General features: G+C 41.1%; 1 protein-coding gene across 6 annotated transcripts in view; it reads right to left on the reverse strand.

Annotated features, from left to right (window-relative positions):
• Positions 1-23,573, reverse strand: part of LOC124217434 (growth factor receptor-bound protein 14) — a 299,568-nt gene that overhangs the window by 38,238 nt on the left and 237,757 nt on the right. For 4 of the 6 annotated variants that reach the window (XM_046622999.2, XM_046622995.2, XM_046622996.2 and 1 more), the window contains 2 exons: positions 5,053-5,274; positions 306-425 (listed from right to left, as the gene is read on the reverse strand). In XM_046622999.2, coding sequence (XP_046478955.1) covers positions 306-425; positions 5,053-5,274 — 342 coding nt within the window. The remainder of the gene's footprint in view (positions 1-305; positions 426-5,052; positions 5,275-23,573) is intronic. The other 2 variants (XM_046622998.2, XM_046622997.2) reach the window with 2 other exon arrangements.

Consider the following 23,573-nt stretch of genomic DNA (forward strand, 5'->3'; position numbering starts at 1 on the left):
TGTGTGAAATTCTTTCGCATCGTTCACTTTCATTTTTAGAACTAGAGTGAGAAAAGCAAGATTTAAAAAAAGAAAAAAAAAATTAATAAAAACAATAATAAAACAATCACTTCACGAATGAAACGAAGAAGAGAACAAAGAACAATGAAATAAATCGAGTAGGATAGAATAATATTGCGCTTTTTGGGTCCTTCGTTTTTTACTACGTATTTTAGCAGCGAGGAAATAGGAAAAAAGATTGCGATTTTTGGGTTAGTGGTTGAATTTTTTTTTTTTTTTTTTAAATCGTAAATTAAAAGACTTACGTTTGGCACCGAGTAGCTGTTGTAATTTCCCGAACTGACCGTCGGCTCGCATTGTTTGTTTTTGAAGGCCCTGTAATTCTCCCTCAGCTGCTTGCCGTACTGCAACAAAGCAGCACACCACTACATGATCGAGGGTGCGCCAATCGAACACGCTCAAAAACACACAATCATATTTTCTTAATTCAGACTGATTGTCAGGCGAAAGTACGCCCGGACGACATTGTAAAGGGAAATACGAGTAGAACGAAGCAGAGAGAAACAATAGAATAAAATAAAGAACAAAATTGTTGAAGGAAGAAAGAGGAAAATAAATCAAGGAGGCGAAAAATGTTGAGAACCGTGAAGAAATGGCGAATATTAACAGAATAAAGAAAAGTACGTGAAAAACAAAAGGATAAAAGTATAGAAAAGTAAGACAATTGTACGTGCAGGTCTTGGATTTTTAATGGCGTGAAAATTTTTTTTTTTCAAATTCGAAAACTAGGGAAAGATTCGGAGGAGAGAAAAAAATTTAAAGATGAAAATAGATTCGTAACGCTTTTGGCTACTTGTCGTATGACAGGATGGTGTAAACAATATAGAATTTTCAAATGTGCAAAAAAAATGCATCTATACAATTGACAGAATTTCGGAACGTAGAAAAAGTCGACAAGTATAAGAAAAATCGTAATACAGCCGAAATATAGAACAGTCAGAATAATTATAGAAATCCCGACGATTCTGTACTTCGGTTTTTGATTTGTCAAAACATTCACCATTCTGTTTTTCGACTTTTTCCGTTAGCAAATACTGCAGTAATATGAAAATAATACAAAAGTTCTGATAATTTACGTTAAAATACGTTAGCTTTCCCTTATTTTTACTTACCCATATAACAAGATTTTACGTTTTCAAATTTTGCGAATCAAATTATCGCCCTTTGAAAAATTCGACACCGCGAAGTTCAACATTTTCATCCCGACGCCACGTATTTCTTGAATTCTATTCGACGTCCGTTTGCAGTGTGGAAGAAAGATAATTCGCTGTACCAGTAAATTTTAGGGTAAATATAATCACAGCAAAAATTTCAGCCGTCGAAGCACAAAATCTTTCACTCCAACAGCAAAGGTTTCGCAGCAAGCACAGCCAAGTGGAATTTCCGATCTAGTCAAACCGCTGCGCTGGTTAGGCTAGCAAAATTCTAGCCGTTGGGAATAAAATTTCTTTTACCGCGTCTGTATTAACGTTAAAATTTGCTGTTTCAGCGAATTATTTATCTGCCAATCACCGCCCGTAACTTATCCAACCTCCGGGTTCGTTTCAGGGGTTGAAAAGGTGGCCTAGAAGTTTGGAATATCGACCGATCTAGCGCCTGTCACCCAGTAACACGTTCAGCAGCGCCCCCCCAGGGTGACTGATGCTAGACGAAAGGCTAGAATTGGTGCTTTCGGTGAAAGGATTTTCTTTTCCTATTCAGACCGGCGAACGAGGGGCAAAGAACGCGCGAATTCTTCCGTACCGCGATTTTGGTGAATTTTCTATTTCCGTCGTAGGGTCGTGAATATTCAGGGACGTTTCTAGGGGTGCGCGAACACTCCCGTAGGGTAAATATATTGAAAATTCATCGAGTCATCCTTTGATCCCGACCTCAAACCTGGACCCTGACCTTGACCTTTTGCACGCCCGGGAATCTCCGAGTAGGCTGAGAGAGACCGATTTTACGAGGTACCTGCGTAAGGGACCGAGAAAATTAACGGCCTTTCTACCGGCTGGAAGTTGGCGGGTAATTAATCCGTAGAAGTGACAGAATTTTCGTGGGTTGAACGTGGCTTTCCTGCGGGCGAGGAAACGGAGCCGCGGTAAAGGCGGGGCGAATATCCCCAAACTTTTCGCTTCTTGTACGTCGACCAAGAAAACGTGGATAATGAAGGAGGAAGAAGAGAAAAAGAAGAAGAAGAAGAAGAAGAAGAAGAAGATGATGACGTCGAGGAAGAGGCGGAAGTCGTTCTTCTCTCTACTCTATACAACCGCCACTGGTAAGCTACCTTCGGATACTTTCGAACAAGAAGATAAAAAATGACTTTCACCTCCCCCCCCCCCCAAGCTGCTACACCTTATTACTCGTAAGAATAAGCCAACTGAAAACTACCATATTTCACGGTGAAACTTTTCCGAAATACGGGACAACTGCAAAACTTGCATAAGTCAAAAGTTTCGCCAAAGTTGGATAGTTATTGCACTGTGGCCTTTGGTTCCGAAGGACTTCTTCGTGACTTCAATCGACTTGATACTACCACCGGGTCATTACTTCGAATTGCTTCTTTATGACTTCGAACTACTTGAGACGATTTGATCGTAACTTCAAGTGACTACGTCATGACGTCGAATGGATTCTTCCTGGCCTTAAACGACTTGGACATAACTTGATCACATCTTAAAGTGACTTTATCGTGTCTCTGAATTGATTATTCAGGGTCTCAAACGACTCGACACAACCTCAGCGTGACTTAATACAAGCAGGTAACGATTTGATCACGACTTGAAGTGACTTACTCTCAATTTCAAATGGCTTCATTATGACTATTTGTTTGATGTTGATCAAGAAGAGTACAGTTTCGACTCAAACACAGTTGGTACAAAATAACCACAATACAAGTTTATTATTCCATCAATTGAAGTGACTACACAGCGCAGAGTCGAATGATTCTTTCCATCGAGTGAATAAAATTTAATAAAATGGAAAAGTAACATTTGTCGAAGAACATCGATGTAACTCACCGTCAGAATTGAAAGAAGACAAATGAGTACAAGTTTATCATTCCAACAATTGAAGTGACTACACAGCACAGAGTCCAATGATTCTTTCCATCAAGTGAATAACATGTGATAAAATGGAAAAGTAACATTTGTCGAAGAACATCGATGTAATTGTCAAAATTGAAAGAAGATAAAATAAAATCATTTATTTCACATCCTGCAACGCAGGATTAAAGAAGAGCGAGTGTAAAATTGTCTGAATCATAAGAGAAGAGATTGGCTTCCGCATTATACAGTACGTAACAGGAGATCAAAGAGCTTGTACCGCACAAAGAATCGGGCTGCGATGTTGAAGAAGTGAGAGAGAGAAAAGTAGAAGAGGAAAGAGAGTCGGAAGGAACGACCAAGTGCCATCTTGTTTTGGGAAAGGGTGTCGCGACACCCACGTGCCCGAGGGCAACTGCAGCAGGACGATGAAATAGGTGTATGCATGGAGGTTGTAGGTACGTGAGACGGCAGCGACGATGCAGGGTAAGCATAAAGTGCACGGCTCAACTGTAACCTAGACATTGCTTTCGGCTTTGAAACTGGTAGTAGTTTCGAGTGTCGCCACCACCGTCGCCGCCTTCTCTCGTCCGGAGGTTGAAAACTCGAGAGAGTGGTCTGAGCCCCCACTTGGCCAAAGAATGGAGCCCTAAAGAGAAGAGTTGCATAATAGAAGGGGCATGCGCTTCTATAGAACGTCTAGTTGTAGGTACAAGTTGCACAGCCCTCCTCCTTCACCTTCTCTTTAAACGAAGCTCACAGCCAGTTGGGCATGTGTCGTTACGCTTCCCATCGTCGTTCAACGCGCCTTTGACAATTACCGTGTGTAGATGTTCGAAACCGACCGAAGACAAGTATGCATGCAGAACTTTTCGCCAAACGTCAGGGAGCGATAGAGAGAGAGAGAGAGGGAGAGAGAGAGAGAGGGAGAGGAAGAGTGTGTGAGAGATTAACAAGCTGGAATGTCTGGCATGCGGTCACACGTGTGCTTAAATTAAACCTCCGTGACCGAAATTCGGCGATGGAATGCAAATAAGAAAAAGCAGAAGAAGAAGAAGAAGAAGAAGAAGAAGATCAAACTGCGAGGTGTGAAAATGACGGTTAAAATGAAAGGAAGAGGGTGAAACAAAAAGAAGAGTAAATTTCTACAAATGAACCAGGGTTGAAGACGGTAACGTTGACGTAACGAAACATCGAAAAAAGAAAAGCACCATTTTCGTATAGTTTACTGACAAGGAAGGTACACTTAGGGACAATGAATCTGAGACGGCTAATTTTTTTCACTAGACAGTTACGTTGGCATCACAGAGAAACCTACAGCGCCATAGTCGGCCGAGCGCGAAACTAACTCAATCCCAATAAACGTGACATAACCCATGACCGTCGAATCTAACCTTAGAATACGTGTCAATCCAACAAGTCATTATCCCCGCGGTATTTTAAGGTTAGATTCGACGGCCATGGGTTATGTCACGTTTATTGAGATTGAGTTTGTTTCGCATTAGGCCGAGTGTGGCGCTGTAAGTTTCTCTGTGTTGCCACCATAACTGTCTAGTGTAAAAAATTAGCCGTCTCAGATTCATTGTCCTCAAGTGTACAATCCCAACGTGACCGTGAAACATTGCAGCGTTGGTTTCACTGAAACACTTCACGGACGTTGGGTCTCCATCTGTGGGGGTAAATTTCACCCCCTTAAAATATTTATTGACCGGTAAAAAAAAAAAAAAAAAAAATACGTCGCTTAGTTTTTACTCTAGTACAACATACTACAAAAAAAACTCAAATCGAAGAGATCGACTTGGAATACGTTCCTTGTGAGATTCAGCCAGCGCTTAAAAGTTGGGAGGTGATGCTTATCTTCCGACAATGTATCGTTACGTCGGGGTGTTACGCGCTTGAACTTTGCAAAGGTGGACAATTAATGCCTAAGGTGGTTCGAAATGATAAGATACGTCGATGCTGTTACCTTGGCGAGACGCATGGCTATGATCCAGCAGGCGCGCGTCTTCTCGTTGTCAAAGGTGATGCACCGGAAGTCACTCCCGGCCTTTTTTTTACTCTTTGTGTTGGTGACTGGTCTCAAAACGAGGCCCCACTGGGTAGGGGCGCGAAACTGTTTCTTTGCGTTCACGGTCGTGTAGACGTGGAAGTCCGGAAGATTGGCCAACACCTCGAGCTGTTCCAGATTCTGAAAAACGAAGCAAACCAGATCCAACGTAAATACAGTGTGTCGTCCTTTTCCTAGTCGTTGAAAAGTCGTCGATTAATAAAATATGACAATGCCGAGTGGTGTGAAACTGAAGAATTGTCAGCGTAAATCAGGAAGACGGAGGATACGTCAGGTTTGGTTTTTTTTTTTTTTTGTTCCTTATTGCTCGTAAAACTTTCGTCATTAATCGCTTATCTAATTCGCGTTGAAATGCGCTCATCCTCATCGCTATGAGTTTTCAGCTCGTCAGCGAAATCAAAGACAAACCGAACTTGGGAGTGTGAATTGAATAATAAGAGAAGACGAAAAGGACAATCTCCGTCGGATTCGATGGCCTGAATTTACCGGGGTCCGAGGTCATCGGAGTCTGTCGTGCTGCAGGCAGACTAGCTGTTTCTTTTGAGGGCAAGCGAGCAGTAGTGTAACATAGCGATTCTACGCACGTACGCGTATCAGCGGCAACCAGCGCCACGGGTCACGTGCCGAAGACATAAGATGAAGGGAGGGAGGAGGCACGACCATACAGCGAGCTTGCAAGCTTCGGCCGAGCCGATAAGACGACTTTAAACCGTCTTTGTAGACACCGCGACGCTGCTCGAGTGTGTTTCGTTACGTTTCACAATTGAGAACGTCGAGAGATAGATAGAGAGAGAAAGAGAGAGATAAGGGTTCGGAGATAAGAGACCGTTAATGTAGACATCAAAGTAGAATTAATAATTTTAAATCGTATTCGAAACGCGATTTCAACACCGTCTCCAATTTTCTTTCCTCTTTTTCTGGTATGAATCTACATACAGGAATATCTACATACATTTTGGATCCGTTCCACAAATTCGAACAATGGGGGGAAAAAAATGTGGTTACGTTAAAAAATCGAACATCCGTAAATGAATGGTTGAAAGAAGATTCAATTTCCGTAGGAAAATTTTTACTTCGCTATAATTTATCCTATTCTGGTTCATCGCTGCTCGTGTGGTATGTGCCGCGTGTTTTTGCTTTTTTTTTTTTTAGTTCGTTTTTCGTCTTCCTTGAAACTGATATCCAATAAAGTCGAGCGTAAAAAGTGAGAGAAAAAAAATCTGTCAAGAGGGGCACACAAATATGATTACGATCACAAACGATAAGTCGTTGCCGTCAAACCAGTTTTCATTCCGATTAAGCCGTCCCCCCCTCCCCCCCCCCCCTCCTTTTTCCTTAATCCTTTTTTCAGTTACACTTCGTTTTTTTTTCTTTTTTTTCTTTCGCTCTTCATCTTCTCTCCTTGAGGTAAAATCATTTCGTCACCGGAACTCGAAGGTTAAAACTCACGAGCGTATACAGTTTATAATCCATGCCGCTATACCGAACCATGGGCTAATATAACCGTGAACGAGATGACTAAGCAGGCAGCAAGTGAAAGATAGGAGTAAGATAACGGGTGTGCGGTACAAGCTGAGGTTACTTTTTTTCTTTTTTCTAAATTTATACAGAGGTAGGTATAAATATGTCGCATACCCATATTCGTCCGTAAGTGTTGCATCATGCGTTATTCATCGTTCACATTTTTTTTTTTCTTTTGTACAGTTTCACGCGCAACGTGTATTCTGACGAGAAGAAGAAACGAAAAAAAAAAAAAAAAAAATTCGTCATCTCGTCACTTTCTACGTACATCGTATACCTCACGATACTTCATTGACAATGATTTTCATCAACGTTTTCGGCTTCTTTTCGTCAAATTTAACATTTTCTTCATCGTCATCTCTTCGATCAACGAACGAAACAGCGAATTTCCGACTTGATCAATCTATCCCTTCGTTACGGGTCAACTCGTACAAGTATCTGTTCATACGACTGAAGTATAGTGTTACACGATATCCTTGTAGGTACACGTATAGCTGTTATAGACACCTATAAGTATGTAATGCTCGAGTCAGTTGCGTAATCTCATCGTTATCTTGCATCACAGCTGTTTTATATTGTTATTTATATACATATATAGGTGTATGTGTATAAATACAGGTAGGCAGAGAAAAACGTTGACGTAGGTAGTATAACAGTACGATGATGATGATGATGATGATAACAATATGAAGAACAACCAAGTCAGAGCGATATGCCGCAGCGTGCATCGGGACCAACTACAACCCATATACTCTCATTGCGCAATCTCAATGAGATAAGAAATCACAGACTCAGGTGTGTGTGTTCGTGTCTGTACATACGGTACAAGTGTGCGAAATATATCTTGACCAGATACTCGAATACGAGCAAGAAGTGAAAAAAAGAAAAAAGAAAAGAGAAAAATAGTGACCCGTCCCGAGGTTAGGAATTATTACGTACTACAAACCAACCGTTCCTTTTCTACCGTCGAGTAAGAAACTGGACGACGAGAAGAATGTCAATGAAAAAGGAAAAGACGAATAACACTTGCATGCAAGATGATGACTACGACTGTGGGATAACTCAAAGACCTCTCTCCTGATTATGCGCGATACGTTTGGGTAGTGATACGTACGGAGAGTATACACACAATCCAATAGATAGTCGTACGTAGACACACGTGTAAAAGTTAACGTATGTACGTGAACCGCAATATCGCGACAAGTTTTATGACCAAACATAAATTCTTTCATATCAGTAGAATTTTATTCGCTGGATGGATGTGGAAGAGCGACGCTCCTCTGTGCACACATCCAAGGATCCACATGTGCGTACGTACGAAAGTATGTAAAACGATGCGAGTCACGTATGTGTGAGTTGGCGTCTCTCTCGCTTAGGCATATACAATATATAAACACGGAAACTTTTCGCGGTTGACTTGTGAATTACGTTACACACGCACACATTCACGCTTGGTGCAATCGGTTTACGATGGTGCGTATTGTAAGAGACGTTACTCCTATTCCCACACAGCAGCCTTTGAGTCTTGTGTTGTACGGTATAAAACGTTCCAAAGTTCAACACTCGAGGTCGTTCGCATAAATCGACCGATCGTTACTGAAAACGAGTCTGCGATTGGAATCACGAGTTTGAAGAAGGACGGATAATTAGTGGAATGGCCGAAAGATTATCTAACGATAACAATTAGAAGGGTCCATCGACCAGCAAATTGTGCGTGTTCCAAAAATTGTGCGATGCTGCGAGATGAGGAAACGACTTTCTTCGTAGCGGTTTTATTCATTTATTTTTTATTTATTTTTTTCCAATTCGAAGGTGAATCATTCAATCTTTTAACAAGATAAGAAGAAAGAATAACCATCCTCGGTACGAAAGATTGTACGATAGATAGAAAGACGAACGTATAACAACGTGGACTTTGAAAGAAGTGCAGAAACGTTGAATGTTAATACGATCTCATGACATTATCCTTTGTCTCAAAGGACGACGCAGAATCGTTACGGTAATTGGCTCCCGGTCGAATTGGCTTCCATGTTCTCCCGATAAAAAGTTCTCATGGACGCAAGTCCCAAAAATCATTAATTACCGAGATACAGGCTTCGGAAGAAGAGTGTCCAGATCTTTGGCATCTATGGATTTCGTGATTTTCATGAATTATAAAGCTTCAAGGGTACTTGAAAGCAAACGAATCACTCAAAAAACTGCACTGGTTGATTCTCAAAGATAGGCAGGAAGCTGCGATTGATCACATCGACGCATCGATTCCATCCACGAACTCGCTGGTTTACCGGAAGGAGGTGCAACCTCAGATTTCGCGTTAAGAACGAGACTCTCCGACTCTTCCAATAATCGACTTGTCCTGTTCTTCACGCGTCTGCGGAGTCTGCCGGTCGGCTGTACAGTTTTCGAGTGTTATATTTGATTTCAAGTCCCCCTTGAAGCTTTGCAATTTGTAAAAATCGCGTAATCCATAGATATAAAACAATCCGTACATCCACCTTCCGAAGCCTGTATCTCGGAAACTACTCTGATTTCCGGGACTCGTGTCCATGGTAGCTTTTGATCAGGAGAATATGTACTGTGACATACTGAAAATCGAACCAATTTGACCGGGAGCAAATTTCCACAAGACATTGCGGGGTTCTTTGTCGGTAACAACGAGTACAAAAAAAACTACAACAAAAAACGAAGGGCAACAAGATCGAAATCACGTGAAGGATCGTGTTCGAAACTGGTCGACAGGTACACAGAGAGATTCTCTCGGGTAACCGCGGTGGCATTCGAGCATAGAGCAGAGGCGTTATAGCGTGTAATAGAAACTCCGAACCTTGCACAATGGAATTTCACTTTACCGAGGACAACGACGAAGATATGCGTGCTTCGATCGAAACGCGTCAAACAAACAAGCGGCCAACACCGCACTGAGAGAAATTTCTACTTCCGGTTACCGCTCAGTCCTTGACTATTTTCATTTTTTACCACAATCGAAAAATGCGCAAAATGTTTACGCGTACCTCGTTTTTCGTAATTCCAACGATATTCAAACAGTTTTTTTAACGATACCTGTTTTACTGAATTTATCCAGTTACCGTGACAAATGAAATTTTTCTCAGTGCAGGTGTTGATACGCCTACACGTAGTGCCCGAGTGCTTGGACTCTTGGGGGGTGGACCATGTACTTCAATTTTTGCGTGACGGAATCTTGAAGATGCCGTGTCATTTTTTCCTACACCACGTGACCACGTGATGCGTGATGCGTGATTGTTGTGTCGACTCTCCGTCAGGTTGGCATGCGGTTCACGCGTAGAAGAAACCTTGCCGCAGACGACGAGGGCATCGGACAACGATATTGGATTTGTTGCGCTAATGAAATTTGCCGCTGCCACTGGCTGCAGGAAGGAGCAAACTTCCTCTCAGGATTTAACAAACTGTACACATAATACAAGGTGATAATTCTCTTTACAGTGGCGGTCATTCGGTCCTCAGGATTCCTCTTCTCCGACCACATGCCATCCACCTTAGAGAGTGTTTGCACAACTATCAAGATTTTCGCAATGTTGGCGTTATCCGGTTTCCGTTCGAGCACCCGACCTTCGTTCATGGTTTGATCTTCGATTATCGATTTCACCTTGAATCGGACACTCGGTACGTTATATTCACGTACCCGGGAGGATTGAGAACCGCGTGTATTTCTCCTCGTCTCTCTTTCTCTCTGTTTATTTGGACACGGGCGGTACGTCACGAAACGAAGTTCAACTCCACCTATCGTCAAATAGTTTGCTTCTAAAAATATCTCTATTCGGTGTGCATGCGTGAGACTGAAACGCCTTCAAGCCGCTGGAAATGAATAACGAATTCGATGAGTTACACGGAGATCTTCTCGGTTCTCAAATCCAAATCCTCTGACTCACAATCAGAGTCGGGATTATACTTTACAAGTCATACCGACGAAAAAGAAAAAAGAAAAAATAATCGCCCGAGTGTTTCAGTGACCAGGAGATAAATAATCCGAACGACTGTTCGAGCTATTCGAAAAACTACCGACGATTCAACGATTTCGACGATCAATGAGCCCTCCCTCTCACCCACGCACGACTGATCGGCGAAGATGAATAATCGTCGATTCTCGTCTAGATCTTTAAGGTCGACGTGTCGCCGTAGATACGTCGGCATGGGACGGAGCTGTGGTCAAAGATCAACGCGACGAACCTTGGAACAAAATTGCTCGACAATTTTACAGAGCAAAGAAAAAGAGCCAGCGTCATTACGCCGATCGCGCTGAGAGAGATTTTTAGTTTCATTTACCGCTCACAATCAGTCCTCTCAACTGTTTTCATTTTTTCAACGATATCTGTTTTACTGAATTATTCTAGTTACCGTAACAACTGAAATTACTCTCAGTGCGATACCGTAGACTAATGTTCGATGAAACGATCGATCGCAACGATTGTCACACTCTCTTGAATATCGAGGGTCTAAGCGAACACGTATGAGAAGGTGTGATAAATAGAAGTATAAAATGTACGATTTTTCCGTTCCGACTTTGTTCTCTCTCTTGCCAAATTTCCCACGCCATTCTTCTTCGGCAGGTGAACCTACGCCTGTTTAGGATGGCGATCGAGGCGACGATATGATCGACGATCACGGGCGACGAAGGAAGGAATCTATTGGCCCCATCTAGGCGGGCATGTACACAGAGATATACCAAAAGTCTATATAATTCACGATAAGGCGTGAAGAGATAAGGGGGCACATGCCGAGGGCGATGCACGGTCGTATAAAACTCCCCTCAAGGTTCTCGTGGTAAAAGCTTTTTCACGTGTTTTCTACCTGGAACAGAACCTACCCACCCGATTGCCTGTCTATAATCTATCTCTGCGCCTCGTGTCGACGCATCTCGAAGACTTCGGAACCTCACCGTGAAAGGATATCAAAAGACGCGAAACTTTTGAAAAGTCAAGTTATTACTTGGAATCTATCAAGATTCTCGGAGGAATGTAGAGAAACGAGAAAAATACTAGAACAGCAATGAAAGGCTTGGATATTTATGCTTTGCTTCGAATAGCGTGAAAATTATTGAAAGATTTCGTAGATTGGATCGATTTCAGTATAAGATTGTTGGTTTTATTCGTAAGAGCAAATTAATGAATACTCAATGTGCGATTTATCTCTTCGGAGAATTGGTAAAAGGTAGACTTTTTACCAGTCAAGTTCCTTGAGTTGTGCGTCGAAACGACGAGGTTCAAACTCGTAACGTTAACAACTGGAATTCGTTAAACCGTAATGAAACAAATTAACATAATAACGTTTTGAAAACTCAACTCTATCTGTCATTCTAAATTTACAAAGTATTGATTTTTTGCTGTTCAATCTTTCGCAGCTAACTTCTACCACGTCCGAAACGAGACGCGATGTTTGCATATTCATTTTGTAAGAGAATAATAAAAATAAATAAAAATAATAAGACCCCTCGGCTATTTTTGGACTTCGGCACTTTAATTTTACTTTGCGTATAATTGTTCCTTCGCATTAAGTAGGATATTCGAAACTGGGATACACTGAGTGAAATTTTTAGTTTCGGTCGTCGCTCAGTCCTTAACTATTTTCATTTTTTACCATAGTCGAAAAATATACTTCTAGGTAGAAAATGAAATTTTTCTCAGCGAGAAATAAAGAAATGGGATTAATCCTAACAAATTGCAATGTTAAATTGACGTTAAAGCCTAGTTTAACTAAAAAAGTAGAGTAAACTCTAAAAAATCAGAAACTGATTTTGCGTTGCAATAACCAAAAAAGGATCGACGATAGCGCAAAATGGTTACGCGTATCTCGTTTTCTCGTAATTCCAACAATATTCAAAGTTTTTTTTTAACGATACCTGTTTTACTGAATTTTTCTAGTTACTGTAACAAATAAAATTTTTCTCAGTGTAAGATGTAAAAAATTTCGCCGAAAGAACCGATGAATTGCGTTAGACAATAAAACGAAAAAAAAAAAAAAATGTATATTACCTTTGTAATTCACGTTTATACCTACATAAAAATTTTTAAAAAGAGAGAAGGTAGAGGAAAAAAAACAAAAAGGCACCAGATTCAATAATTTACTTGGTTGGTTCGGATATGCAAAATAATTTGTATTCTTTGACCGAAAATCCTTCTTTTTCTCTTCGTACGATCCAAAAGTAATTCGTTCAAATTACGGATGGAGACCATAATAATACGGGGGGTATAGATTTGGATGTGTAATTAAATCACGATCAATTTAGGGTCAGTGATCCAGAACGTTCCGGTAGCAACGGCCACCAATCGCGGGAGGGAGAAGCGAAACTTTATTGACCATAGTCCAAGTAAGCAGGCAAGCAAGCAAGCAGGCAAATGCTTCTGTCTACTGAGCCGAAAACCGTTTCTTAACTCTCTACTTACTGTTAGCAGCCACGTTGCTGCTGCTACTTTCAATTCCACGATACGAGAACCGGCTCCGTAGTCTTTATACCGCTAGAAGAATTTTTTTTCTCACTCCTTTTCTTTTCCTTTGCCTTTTTTTTACCTTTTTTTTTTTTTTTGTTTTCCGTCACTGTATAAACTAACCAGACGGGTCTCTGTGCCGCCTCGTAATGGATCTCGAGGGAAAAGAGAAGAAGGAAAGATGGAAAATAGAAAGAAGAAGGAAAAAAAAAACAAAAAAAAACAAAAAAAGAAGACGAAGAAACTATTCCCATCGTCCGCGGATGATTTTTGGGCAGTGATCAATCGTTATAGACGTTGGGAAACGTCTTGTCCGTGGAATTTTTTTTTGTTTCTTCCCTTGGCTTTATTTCATTTTTTTTTTTTTTTTATTCCAGCAAGGAGATGCATAGATAGCGCGAAGGGAGGCGGGCTGAAAAAAAAAGTAAGAAAAAAAAAAAAAAAGAAAATATGTAGTGGGAAAGATTACCCGTGACTGATGAACTGAAATCCGGTCCTTGCCTTCGCTATTCCAACAAGAATACGACGAGTGTAGTACAGTCGGTTGAAAAAGTTCTTTGAAACATGTAAGATATAACTCGACATACTTTTGAGGGTAATTGGAGATAATTAATCGAAAGTTTATACGCCAGTTGCGTTTGTTGATTCGATATAAAATTACGCCGATAATGTTTTCAATCATTCTGAAACTATTTATTCTCATTATTATAAACCGCTGGATACAGTCGGGAAGTGAAATTTGTCCCGAGTTGGCATTTATATTTTTGTCACCGCATGTCAACGACAACGTTAACAACGTTATCGAATCAATTTCATTTTTCACAAAATACCTGTTTTCACATCTCGATTCAAGGGATAACATTTCTCAAACTTGGATCTAATTCTTTCTCCGACTGTACGGTCGAGACAGTTCGTTGCCTAGACGCCTAATTTCATTCCGTCATGCACCGGCCTAAGAAAAACAGTGGAAATTTACCTTGCGGACGTTGTGCTAGGGCCTCACTCCGTGTCTGTAACAAGTAACGGCCTCTAATAAACTGTTCGAAATGTTTCCATGCATCGGCATCGGCAGCGCGCGGGCGACTGGGAAACACCTTACGAACAAACCTTCGCAACGTCTTTTCGTCTATCTCAACGCGGAACGCGACGTAAACGCGTCAACGCTGTACAACAACAACAACAACAACAACAATATTAATAATGATGATAATACCGGCAAAGACCCTTGAGAAGTTTCCAAATGAATTTAAAATTTTTTTTTTTTTCAATCGCTCGTCTTTGTCCTATGATTTTGTAGATCCGTCTGAAGAACGCTTCAATTGATTTTTACGAAACAAGGAGAAAAAAAAATATATATATATATATATATTTGGTTAGTCGGACCTCGTTTATTTTTGTTTTTCTTCTATTTTCATACCTATGAAAAATTTAATGTTAAATTTGGAAAAAACAAAAAAAAAAAAAAAAAAAAATACCAGGTTCCAGTCTGAATCTTGCGTGAAAATGTTTCGTTACGGGAACGGGATGGTTTTTTTTTTTTTTTTTTGTTTTTTTCTTCTTGTTTCATAAAAATCAATTTCGTTGTTTTTCAGATGATTTCAAAGAATAACAGGGTAAAGTAGGGGTGATTGAGAAAAAAAAAAAAGTGGAAAATTTTTCTACAATCTTTTCAGGGATCGAAGTTCGGGTAGGAGAAATTCTTGGTGAGATTTGAAAAAAAAAAAATAAATAAATAAAATAAAAAAAAATATCTCGGTCAACCGTTTACCGATTTGCGATGCGGAATGCCCCATAGATACGTACATATACGTAAAATAAAATACGAGTAGTTGAGTAAGGTCAGTTTTAGCACGCGTGTGCAAAAACGTGGAGAAAAGGGGGGAGGGAAAAATGTCGCGGTGAAAAGAGGAAGGTGGGAGGGGAGAAAACCGCGCCGCCGGCGACGGCGATACGATCAGTTGCAAAATTTATGTCTATCTACGCAGTTTGACGACGAAGACCGGCGGCGACGAGTTGCTCAAACAAAAGTCGGTATTATAATATTTCGTCACGCACAGGGGACTAACACAACGATCAAGGTACACGTAGATGGGACATGGCGTAGGTCACGTTGCAAATTACATCACGTGGCCGTTGACGATCGGCGAACTCTGGCATGCGGAATATGAATGACGAGAATCGTTGAAGAGCATAAATCGGCGTAGTCGTCATAAACGTCGTGGTTGTCGTGATAATGGCAAGGAGGAACTGATAGGAGAGAGAGATTCCGATTCTTGTTATACCGGGACAATCTCTCGAAAGTTGAAAATCAACCGCGCATGCGCCAAGTAATTCAATCTCATTGGTCGGCGAAATCTTCACGCAGCGATATTTTTGTCCGCGACGCAGGCGTGCCAACCTACGCAAAATGTCTACGTTTGAATTTTCAAAGAGCGTAAGCGTTGAATTCCGAGCGTTCTTTGAAGAATCGACTTTCCGACCCGACAACAAATGCTTCCGAAAACTTTCCGAGTCGCTGCCTCGATTATCGAGATTCTAACCTCGAAAATTCGTATCAACCGCATCGCTGGCAGAAAGAGTTTGACAGCTGAAACTCGGGTTGGCCAGCCGATAAAACTCGCGCATGCGCGGTTGATTTTCAAGTTTCGAGAGATTTTCCCGGTATACCTTATCGTTAGTTAATTATGCTAAGAACAATCGGTCGATATGACGGAGCAGAGATAAAACGTGAGAAAATTGATCGAAGAGGAATTTTGGTATTGAATCAGATTACAAAAATTTAAGCACCTTTCAGTTTCAGAGAACCGCATCGATGTAGACCGGAATCGTAAAAATCCCCGTCGATTCGTTTTCGAGATATCGTTGAAAACAAAATAAATTGATCAGACATTTTCTGCAACTAGTAACAAAAGTAACATGTCGTGATGAAGCCAAATTTCAACGTTTCGTTCTAGGATTAATTGTAACAATTGCCTTTTAAGTACGGAAAACTGAGAAGTTGCGTGTAAAAAGAGAAAAAAAAAAAAAAAGCAGAAAAAGCACCTCAATGGAAAAACGACGGTGCAGTGGATGACAATTATTTATCGAAAATTCATAGATCATATTATTCCGGCAAAGATTCTATCGGATCGATCGGTTAATTCGGCAGTCTTCCCGAAATGAGATGACGAAAGTGTAATCATCAGCCACGCGTGTCTCTATAATCCTGACAAATGACCGATCACTTAAGAAGACCTTAATGAAAAAGAAACATTAATTATGGCTGTTCCGATGAAAAGGCGGAACGGAAGAAGAAAAGTAGAAAAAAAAAAAAAAAGAGGCAAGGAATCTGACGTAACGTTGAATTACGTTCCTCTTCTGGCTTCTGCAACTCGAACTATATATAATCTATAAAAAAAATCTGGTCTCAATTTCATACGTTACGTGATAATAAATCACTCGGTCAGCGGTTACGATTTGCATACCGGTATCTTTGTAACGTGCGAGCGTGATCGCGTGGATTTTTGAATTCCCGCATAATGTGCGAGGGGGTTAGTGGGGATAAAGAGGAAAAGAAGGACACGGAGGAAAAGAATAGGAAAGTTGATCCGAGAAACGGAAGTTGGAGTGGAGTCAAGATCAACGACTCGCGAAATCACGTCCGGTACTGCGGCTGAACGTTACCGACGAGTGGGAAACACCGCGGTGAAACATGTATATTTTTTTTCTTCTTCTTCTTCGCGCCTCCATCGACAACTCCCAAGACTCGAATCGCTGGAATTTATAGGCAGTTGAGTAAAAGTGGGAGAAAAAAAAAAAACAACAACAAGAACAATCGATCGTGCGATTTGGTAAAAGAGCTGAAATCACGAAAGGTAGTTAAACCGTTGTCCAAAAGTTGGGATCAATCTAGCCTGATCGATCGCGGTTCCCATGACCCAGAAATCGATCGATTTCAGTATTTAGCCTCGGTACAACAGTTTTGTATTTCTGGCATGCAACAGCCGACTACGTTACTGTTCTGTTAATTCTCGAGAAATTGACCATCGAAACGCGGTATGATTAGAAGGCGATTCGAGGAACAACCGTAATCATTTATAGGCACGCACCTTCCAATGACGCCAACATTCGCTTCTTCTTCTTCTTCTCCTTCTTCGAAAAAATGTCCGTTCCGTTACGAAAGAAATGAAACACCGACGATAAAGAAAGAGAGAAAAAAAAAAAAAAAAAGAAAAGAAACGCACTCGACCGGAGAACCGAGAACCCGTAATTTTCATTCCTTGTAATTTGCGCTCTGCGGTGTAGAGCGAATTTGTTCCAGAGTGGAGAACTCGTCGAGAGGAGAGGAGATGAGAAGAGAATCCGCTAGTCATAGTCGGCCAACCAGCCTGCATTCGTTCGTTAAGTCAGTCAGTCAGTCAGTCGGTCGGTCAGTGGAATCTACCGCTACTAGACCAGAGTACAAACCAACGACTGTAGACAATGCGAAGATGTTGTTGGTTGACGCGGTCCAGAGGTTGCGAACAATTAACGAGAATGGCAGGAAACTGACCGAGAGAACGGTCATTTTGCAGGAAATTTTTTTCGTAATCTTCCTCAACTCCTCTCCTTTTTTGGAATCACCGAGTGGAGATGACGAAGGATGGTAACTGCGGCGCACCTTGACGAGGTCCTTGGACAACGAGACCGAGAGAGAAAAGGAGAGATCGCGAGATACCGTATGAAAAGGGTCACGAAGTGGTCGCCGTTGCTTCGTCGAGGGATTTACGCGTCTTTCGGCTCGTTAATTTGCCATAATTTGCCCATAAAGTGGTGAAAACATGTCTCGGTCGGTGCAGGGAGCTCTGGGAGAAGAAGCCAAGCGAGTTGCGCCCATGATAATAAAGCTTCTGCCGCTCGTGAGGAAGTCGCAGGAGAATCTCCCGATGAGGTCGACGGGCTGGTTTGGGAAAAAATACGAACCAGCCAAAGTCCGGCGAGCGCGAGGATCTTCAGATACGGTCACCAAAAAGCCAGACGAGAAAGCCGGCGGAAAAAGAGACGGGAAACCGGTAAGGCGCCGGGAAAAATCTCGCGGGCGTCAAAAGTTTAAATTGGATCCCGAGTTTGTACAGGTTCCCGTTAGCGCGAGAGACTGCCTCCGGGGTTATTTATAACTTCTCTTTTTATTGCGTTAAACTTGTAGAGTGATAATTATAGCCGGATTGGTGGTGGTGGTGGTGGTGGTGGTGTACAGGAGCTTGCGTCGGTAGAGACTTGTCGAGATGAGAAGAGATGAGAAGAGAAGAGAAGAGAAGAGAAGAGCGTACTGTGAAACATGAATTCCTCGTCCATCCTTCACGTCTTTCAATTCGTTCACCCCGTTGTGACACTTTGATTTTCAACAAAAACAGACGCCGAAGCTTGACACTCCGAGAGAAGGTCGTCTTCGTCTTCTTCGTCTTCTTCATCTTCTTCTTCTTCTTCTTCTCCTTTTTCGCGAAAAATACCGACCAAGTGTCCTTCGATCCAAGGATATCGATGGCTTTATTTTAGGACGATGTGCAAAGTTGCCGATCTTGGAGTACTGAAATACTTCAAAAGCGACTACCCGTATCCATTATTCGATCAAAAAACCCAAGGACGCGATATTTTAAACTGAAACGACCTCAACCGAGTTGAGAATATACGCGACAACACTTGCTCTCGATCCAAAGAATGAAAGAAAAAAGGAAATGATGCGGTTGAAATTTGGCATCAATTAACACCAATGTCAGTAGCAGACTCCGTCACCGCTGTAGAACAATTTTCAGGGAGAATTTGAATGTTGAGAATCAGGCAGTGTTGGATTCGCACCGTACTCCGAGTATCTTTACGATAAAAGATCCGGACCGCGTTTGTCTTGCGGTGTGATTACCACTGGTGAAAATAAATCCAGGGTCGTTTCGTGATGAAGGGGAAAAAAGGAGAAGGGAAAAAGGAAAGGCGAACATAAGAATGCCTGCAGTTACCATTTTACGACTTGCACCGAACGAACGCCGGTATAATAAAAATATATATATATATATACATGTATATTGACTTGAAAACTATACAGCTTGTCGACAGTGATGAAAAGGAGGCTAACGCGAAGCGAACCGAAACGAAACAAAATTGAGGCGATTATAAAAATCATTCGATTCTCATGGATTCTCAAAAGCCTCTTTTGTCCAGCAGCTTTTCCTACGACCAAGAAGCAAGAAGTGTGTCTTCGATCTTCGCCCTGCGAGTAAAATCGAAGGAAAAAGGCTGAAGCTTCGAGACTGAAGCGCCACCTCGAGTGGAATTAAGGAGATAGATAAAATGCAGACTGTGCCCTATGGATGGTTGGGTTCCTTGGCTAGGCAAGGCGGCAGTTAGTTATCTCTCAAGTCTCGAGCAGTTCCTCCTCTCCCCCTCCTATTTCTCTCTTAGTTGCTTTTTTGACTCATTTTTTTTTTTTGTCTTTTTTTTTTTTTTTGTTTTCCGTTTTCTTTCTCCGTCCGTCTATCCTCTGCTCTTAATGCCTGGCGTCCAATTAATGACGACAGGTTTCCTTTTTCTTTTTCCATTCCATCATTATTCTTCTACGTTTTTTTTTTTTTTTTTTTTCTTTTTCTCTCTTCCTCTTCTCTTTCAAGGAAATAATCGTCCACCGTCGCCACGGCGGTGTATCAAATCCCGGCGAAGAGAATTTCAAACCTCGATGTTTCCCGATACGCATGAGTACTCCTCCCTTATTTCACTCCTCTCTTTTTCTAGCCTGATGGATTTTTTTTTTTTTTTTTTTTTTCGTGTCTTACACTTCCAAGCAGCGTACGAACACGATATTCGGAAGGTGTATAATTACGTGATACTTCGAAACCGGTAAAAGGCACCAGTGTAGTACTTAAACCGACTCTTGCAGTCCATTTTAATATTGAAAAATGTGCGTCCGAGCGGCTTTTGAGTTAACGAAGAAAAAAAACTAACCAGCAAAAGCGGCAATACCGGACTTGGCGTTACAGCTTTTCTTTTTTTTTTTTTTTTTTTTTAAGGACGATGTAAAGACGTTTCATTCTTTATTAGCGTTCGTTGTTCCCTACCACTAGGAAAACAGGTACATGAGATTTCAATTTCGCCGACTGTACGAGTTACGTGGGTACGTTAAAATTAGACAACGGCTTACCGAGTGGGGTTTAATTTTGAAAAATGGTATCATTCGGACAGGCAACTGCACTCGCTCCGTGCGCCTTTATTGGCAACGCTGGTACGAGGAAGCCTCGTTAATAAACCCGGTGAAATGCGCAAGAGAAATATTGCAGACGACGACGACGACGTCGCGACGCTCAACGCTGTCCGCGGGCCCCAAGATCGAAATAAATCGGCTTCGGATATCCCATCAAGCCTTATATCTGTCTCACGGCATACAAACTTGCAAGACCGTGTCTCGGAGTTAATTGTCCTGACAACCAGAACCGCAGTCATTTACTTGTATATTACAAACGCTTATTTTAACCGCCGTCGAGAAGACACGACCGCCGGTACACTTCAAGAATATCCCATGATCCCGTTCTTGGACGGACGGGGTGAAATTTGCTGGTGCTAACCGAGGAGCGAATAATTATTGCGAATGCATCCCAGACGCGTGAATCTTGTCGTTTTTCCTATTTGCGTCACGCAACAGCTTCAAAAGCTCGTCTTCCGGCTGATATTACAATGTTAAATTTACGTATTAACACATTTTTGGGAAACGGGAGGGAGAGAAAAATGCGGACTACTTCGGAACGATGACGATTGAAAGGAAAATGAAACGAGGTCGATTTCAAGAGCGAATAGATATTACAGTTATACTGTAACAAAAGGCTCTTTTCAACTATTTTTAGATACGACTCGTCAAGAGAACGTTTGAAATATATCAAAGCGACCGCCTCGCGTTACATGGCACGTCGAACGAATGAGATCTTCGAACGCGAGAAACTGTGACATGTGTGTCGGTTAAGAGAGAAAAAGAAGAAGCGATTCTTCTTCTATTTTTTCTCCCCCTCTTCTAGGTAGCGAGATATTCAAATAACGCGGAACACATGAAGAAAAGGAGTAAAAAGGAGTAAAAAGGAGCAACGAGAAGAAGAAGAAGTAGAAGTGGAGGTTGAGGTTGAGGTTGAGGAAAAAGGAAGAGAACAAGACGGTAGAACCTCAGTTGCCCGATGCCATCCTTTGATCGTATTGAAATTGTAGAAAAAATTGTTACATATTTCGAAACATTGGACTTGCCTGAAATTTGGCGAACCGTAATAAAGGGAAAATTTTCATTTGTTACGGTAACTGGAAAAATTGAGTAAAACAGGTATCGTTGAAAAAACTGTTTGAATTATGAAAAACGAGGTACGCGTAAACATTTTGCGCTATCGTCGATCCTAACTAACGATCCGATAACTAACTTCAACTTCGAGGCTTCTCTCAGCGTCAAACTGAGAAACGTATCCAATTTTGGTAAACTACAAAGTCCTTGACGATTTGCATTTTCTTACCATGACCAGAAAATCTAGCATGTCCTGCTGTTCAGCTTCAAGATTACGGTCGCTGGTACGATATTTTCTCGCAACTACGTACTGCGATGATCTAATGTTGGTGCAAGAATAAATTGATGCTGGGATCTTGTTTGAGTGGTAAAAAAATTTATTAGACTAAACGAACAGTTATCAAACCTCGCTATAATAAAAAAAAAAATTAGTAGTACTCGCAACTTTAATTAAATGCAATGCATAGTTTTTCAGGGGAGGTATTCCACTCGTTGAAATCGCAAACCACATTGGAAAGCAGTCACTTCAAAGTCGCTTGAAGTGAGTTGAAATCACTAGAAATCACTACAGAAATAAAGTGAAATCCCTTGAAATCACTTAAAATCAGTAGGAATTACGTGAAGTTGCGTGAATTATTTGAAATCACGTGTAATCGCTTAAAATCGCACGAAATCGCACGTCTATTCATTTGTCGAATTCGCAAACCACTTTGAAAAGCGGTATCTTTAAAATTGCTTGAAATTACTTGAAATCGTATGAGATTCCATGAAATTGTATGAAATCCCTTGAAATTGCTTGAAACCACGTGAGACTGCACGAGGAATCGCGCAAAATCACTTGAAATCGTGTAAAATTGCTTGAAATCAGTTGAAATCGCTTGAAATCGTGTCAAATCGCTTGAAATTATTTCAACGCGATTGAAATCACTTTGAATCAGTTGAGATCGCTTGGAATCACTTGAAATCGTGTGAAATCGCTTGAAATTATTTGAAATCGCAGCGCGATCTCAGACGATGCGATTCTTATTGCGACTTCTTACTTTGCAAGCAGAAAGAGGAACGAACGAAACGAAGCGACGAGAGGAGAGAAGAGGAGAGAAAGAGGAGGCGGGGGGTGGGGGGGGGGGGGGGAGACTCACCCTGGACGTCAAACCTCTGCACCGTTATTAACATATGTAATATATCGCAGACACGAGGAGGCGAATGCAAATAAAGCTTGCATCGAGCCGTTCCTCCTTCCTTTGCTCGGCCAGATGGCCAAATAAACCTCAACGTTGATGCAGCTCTGCTTTTTGACGTGCCAAAACAGACCGAGAAGAAGCAGATCTGCATATTTGAAACGTCGTTTACAGTTTTTTTTTTCTTTTTTTTTTTTTTTTTTCTTTTTTTTCGGGAGTGGAGATTTTCAAAAAAAGCGTAGAAGTGAAAAGGTCGTGAATTAGGAGGTTAGAGAGAAGTCAGGATGAAAAGCCGATCGATCTTCTCGGATCCAAATAAAAATTAAAGTCTCGGTCGTAGACGGTATAAAAAATGTTTTTCAAACATCGATTTTCGTCCAGCACACATTTGTCACTGTATTGAATATATCCGAGAAAAAATCGCACTACGCTACAACTTTTTCTTTCCACAGACAAATCTTTGTAAAAATTGTCCGATTTTGGATAACTTTAAAATGTGACTCGAGCTAAATCTTGATAGTCTATGGTCTGTAAATTATAATGGTTATACACAAATCGGTTTTTTTTTTCTTTTCTTTTCCTTTTTAATTTATTTTTTCTCGCGGACAGTTTGAAAAAAAAAAAAAAAAAAAAAAAAATATCCGTCCAGACACGATTTGTACGGGAGAATTCGTCAACGAATAAATGAATTTAACTATTCGTCATTGGTTTAGGAGACGAACTGTGCAGACTTATCGATGAAAGATAATAAGATAATATGTTTTCTCTGATGTTGTTAATAACAAGAATGTTTACGGTTGAGTTTCGGTGATCGGGATCTTTTTCAGAACCACAGAAGTTTAATTAAGATAAAAAAAAGAAAAAAAGGAAAAACAATTTTCACCATTTAATCCTCGTTTGCTTTCTCACATTAGCGTCCGTTTCTATCAGCTGCAATTTTTAAACACCATCGTTCGAACGCATTATTGATCAGACTTTACCATCCTTTTATCTTCCCAAACG

The sequence above is a fragment of the Neodiprion pinetum genome, chromosome 4 (assembly GCF_021155775.2).
Source record: "Neodiprion pinetum isolate iyNeoPine1 chromosome 4, iyNeoPine1.2, whole genome shotgun sequence".
Taxonomy (NCBI): domain Eukaryota; kingdom Metazoa; phylum Arthropoda; class Insecta; order Hymenoptera; family Diprionidae; genus Neodiprion; species Neodiprion pinetum.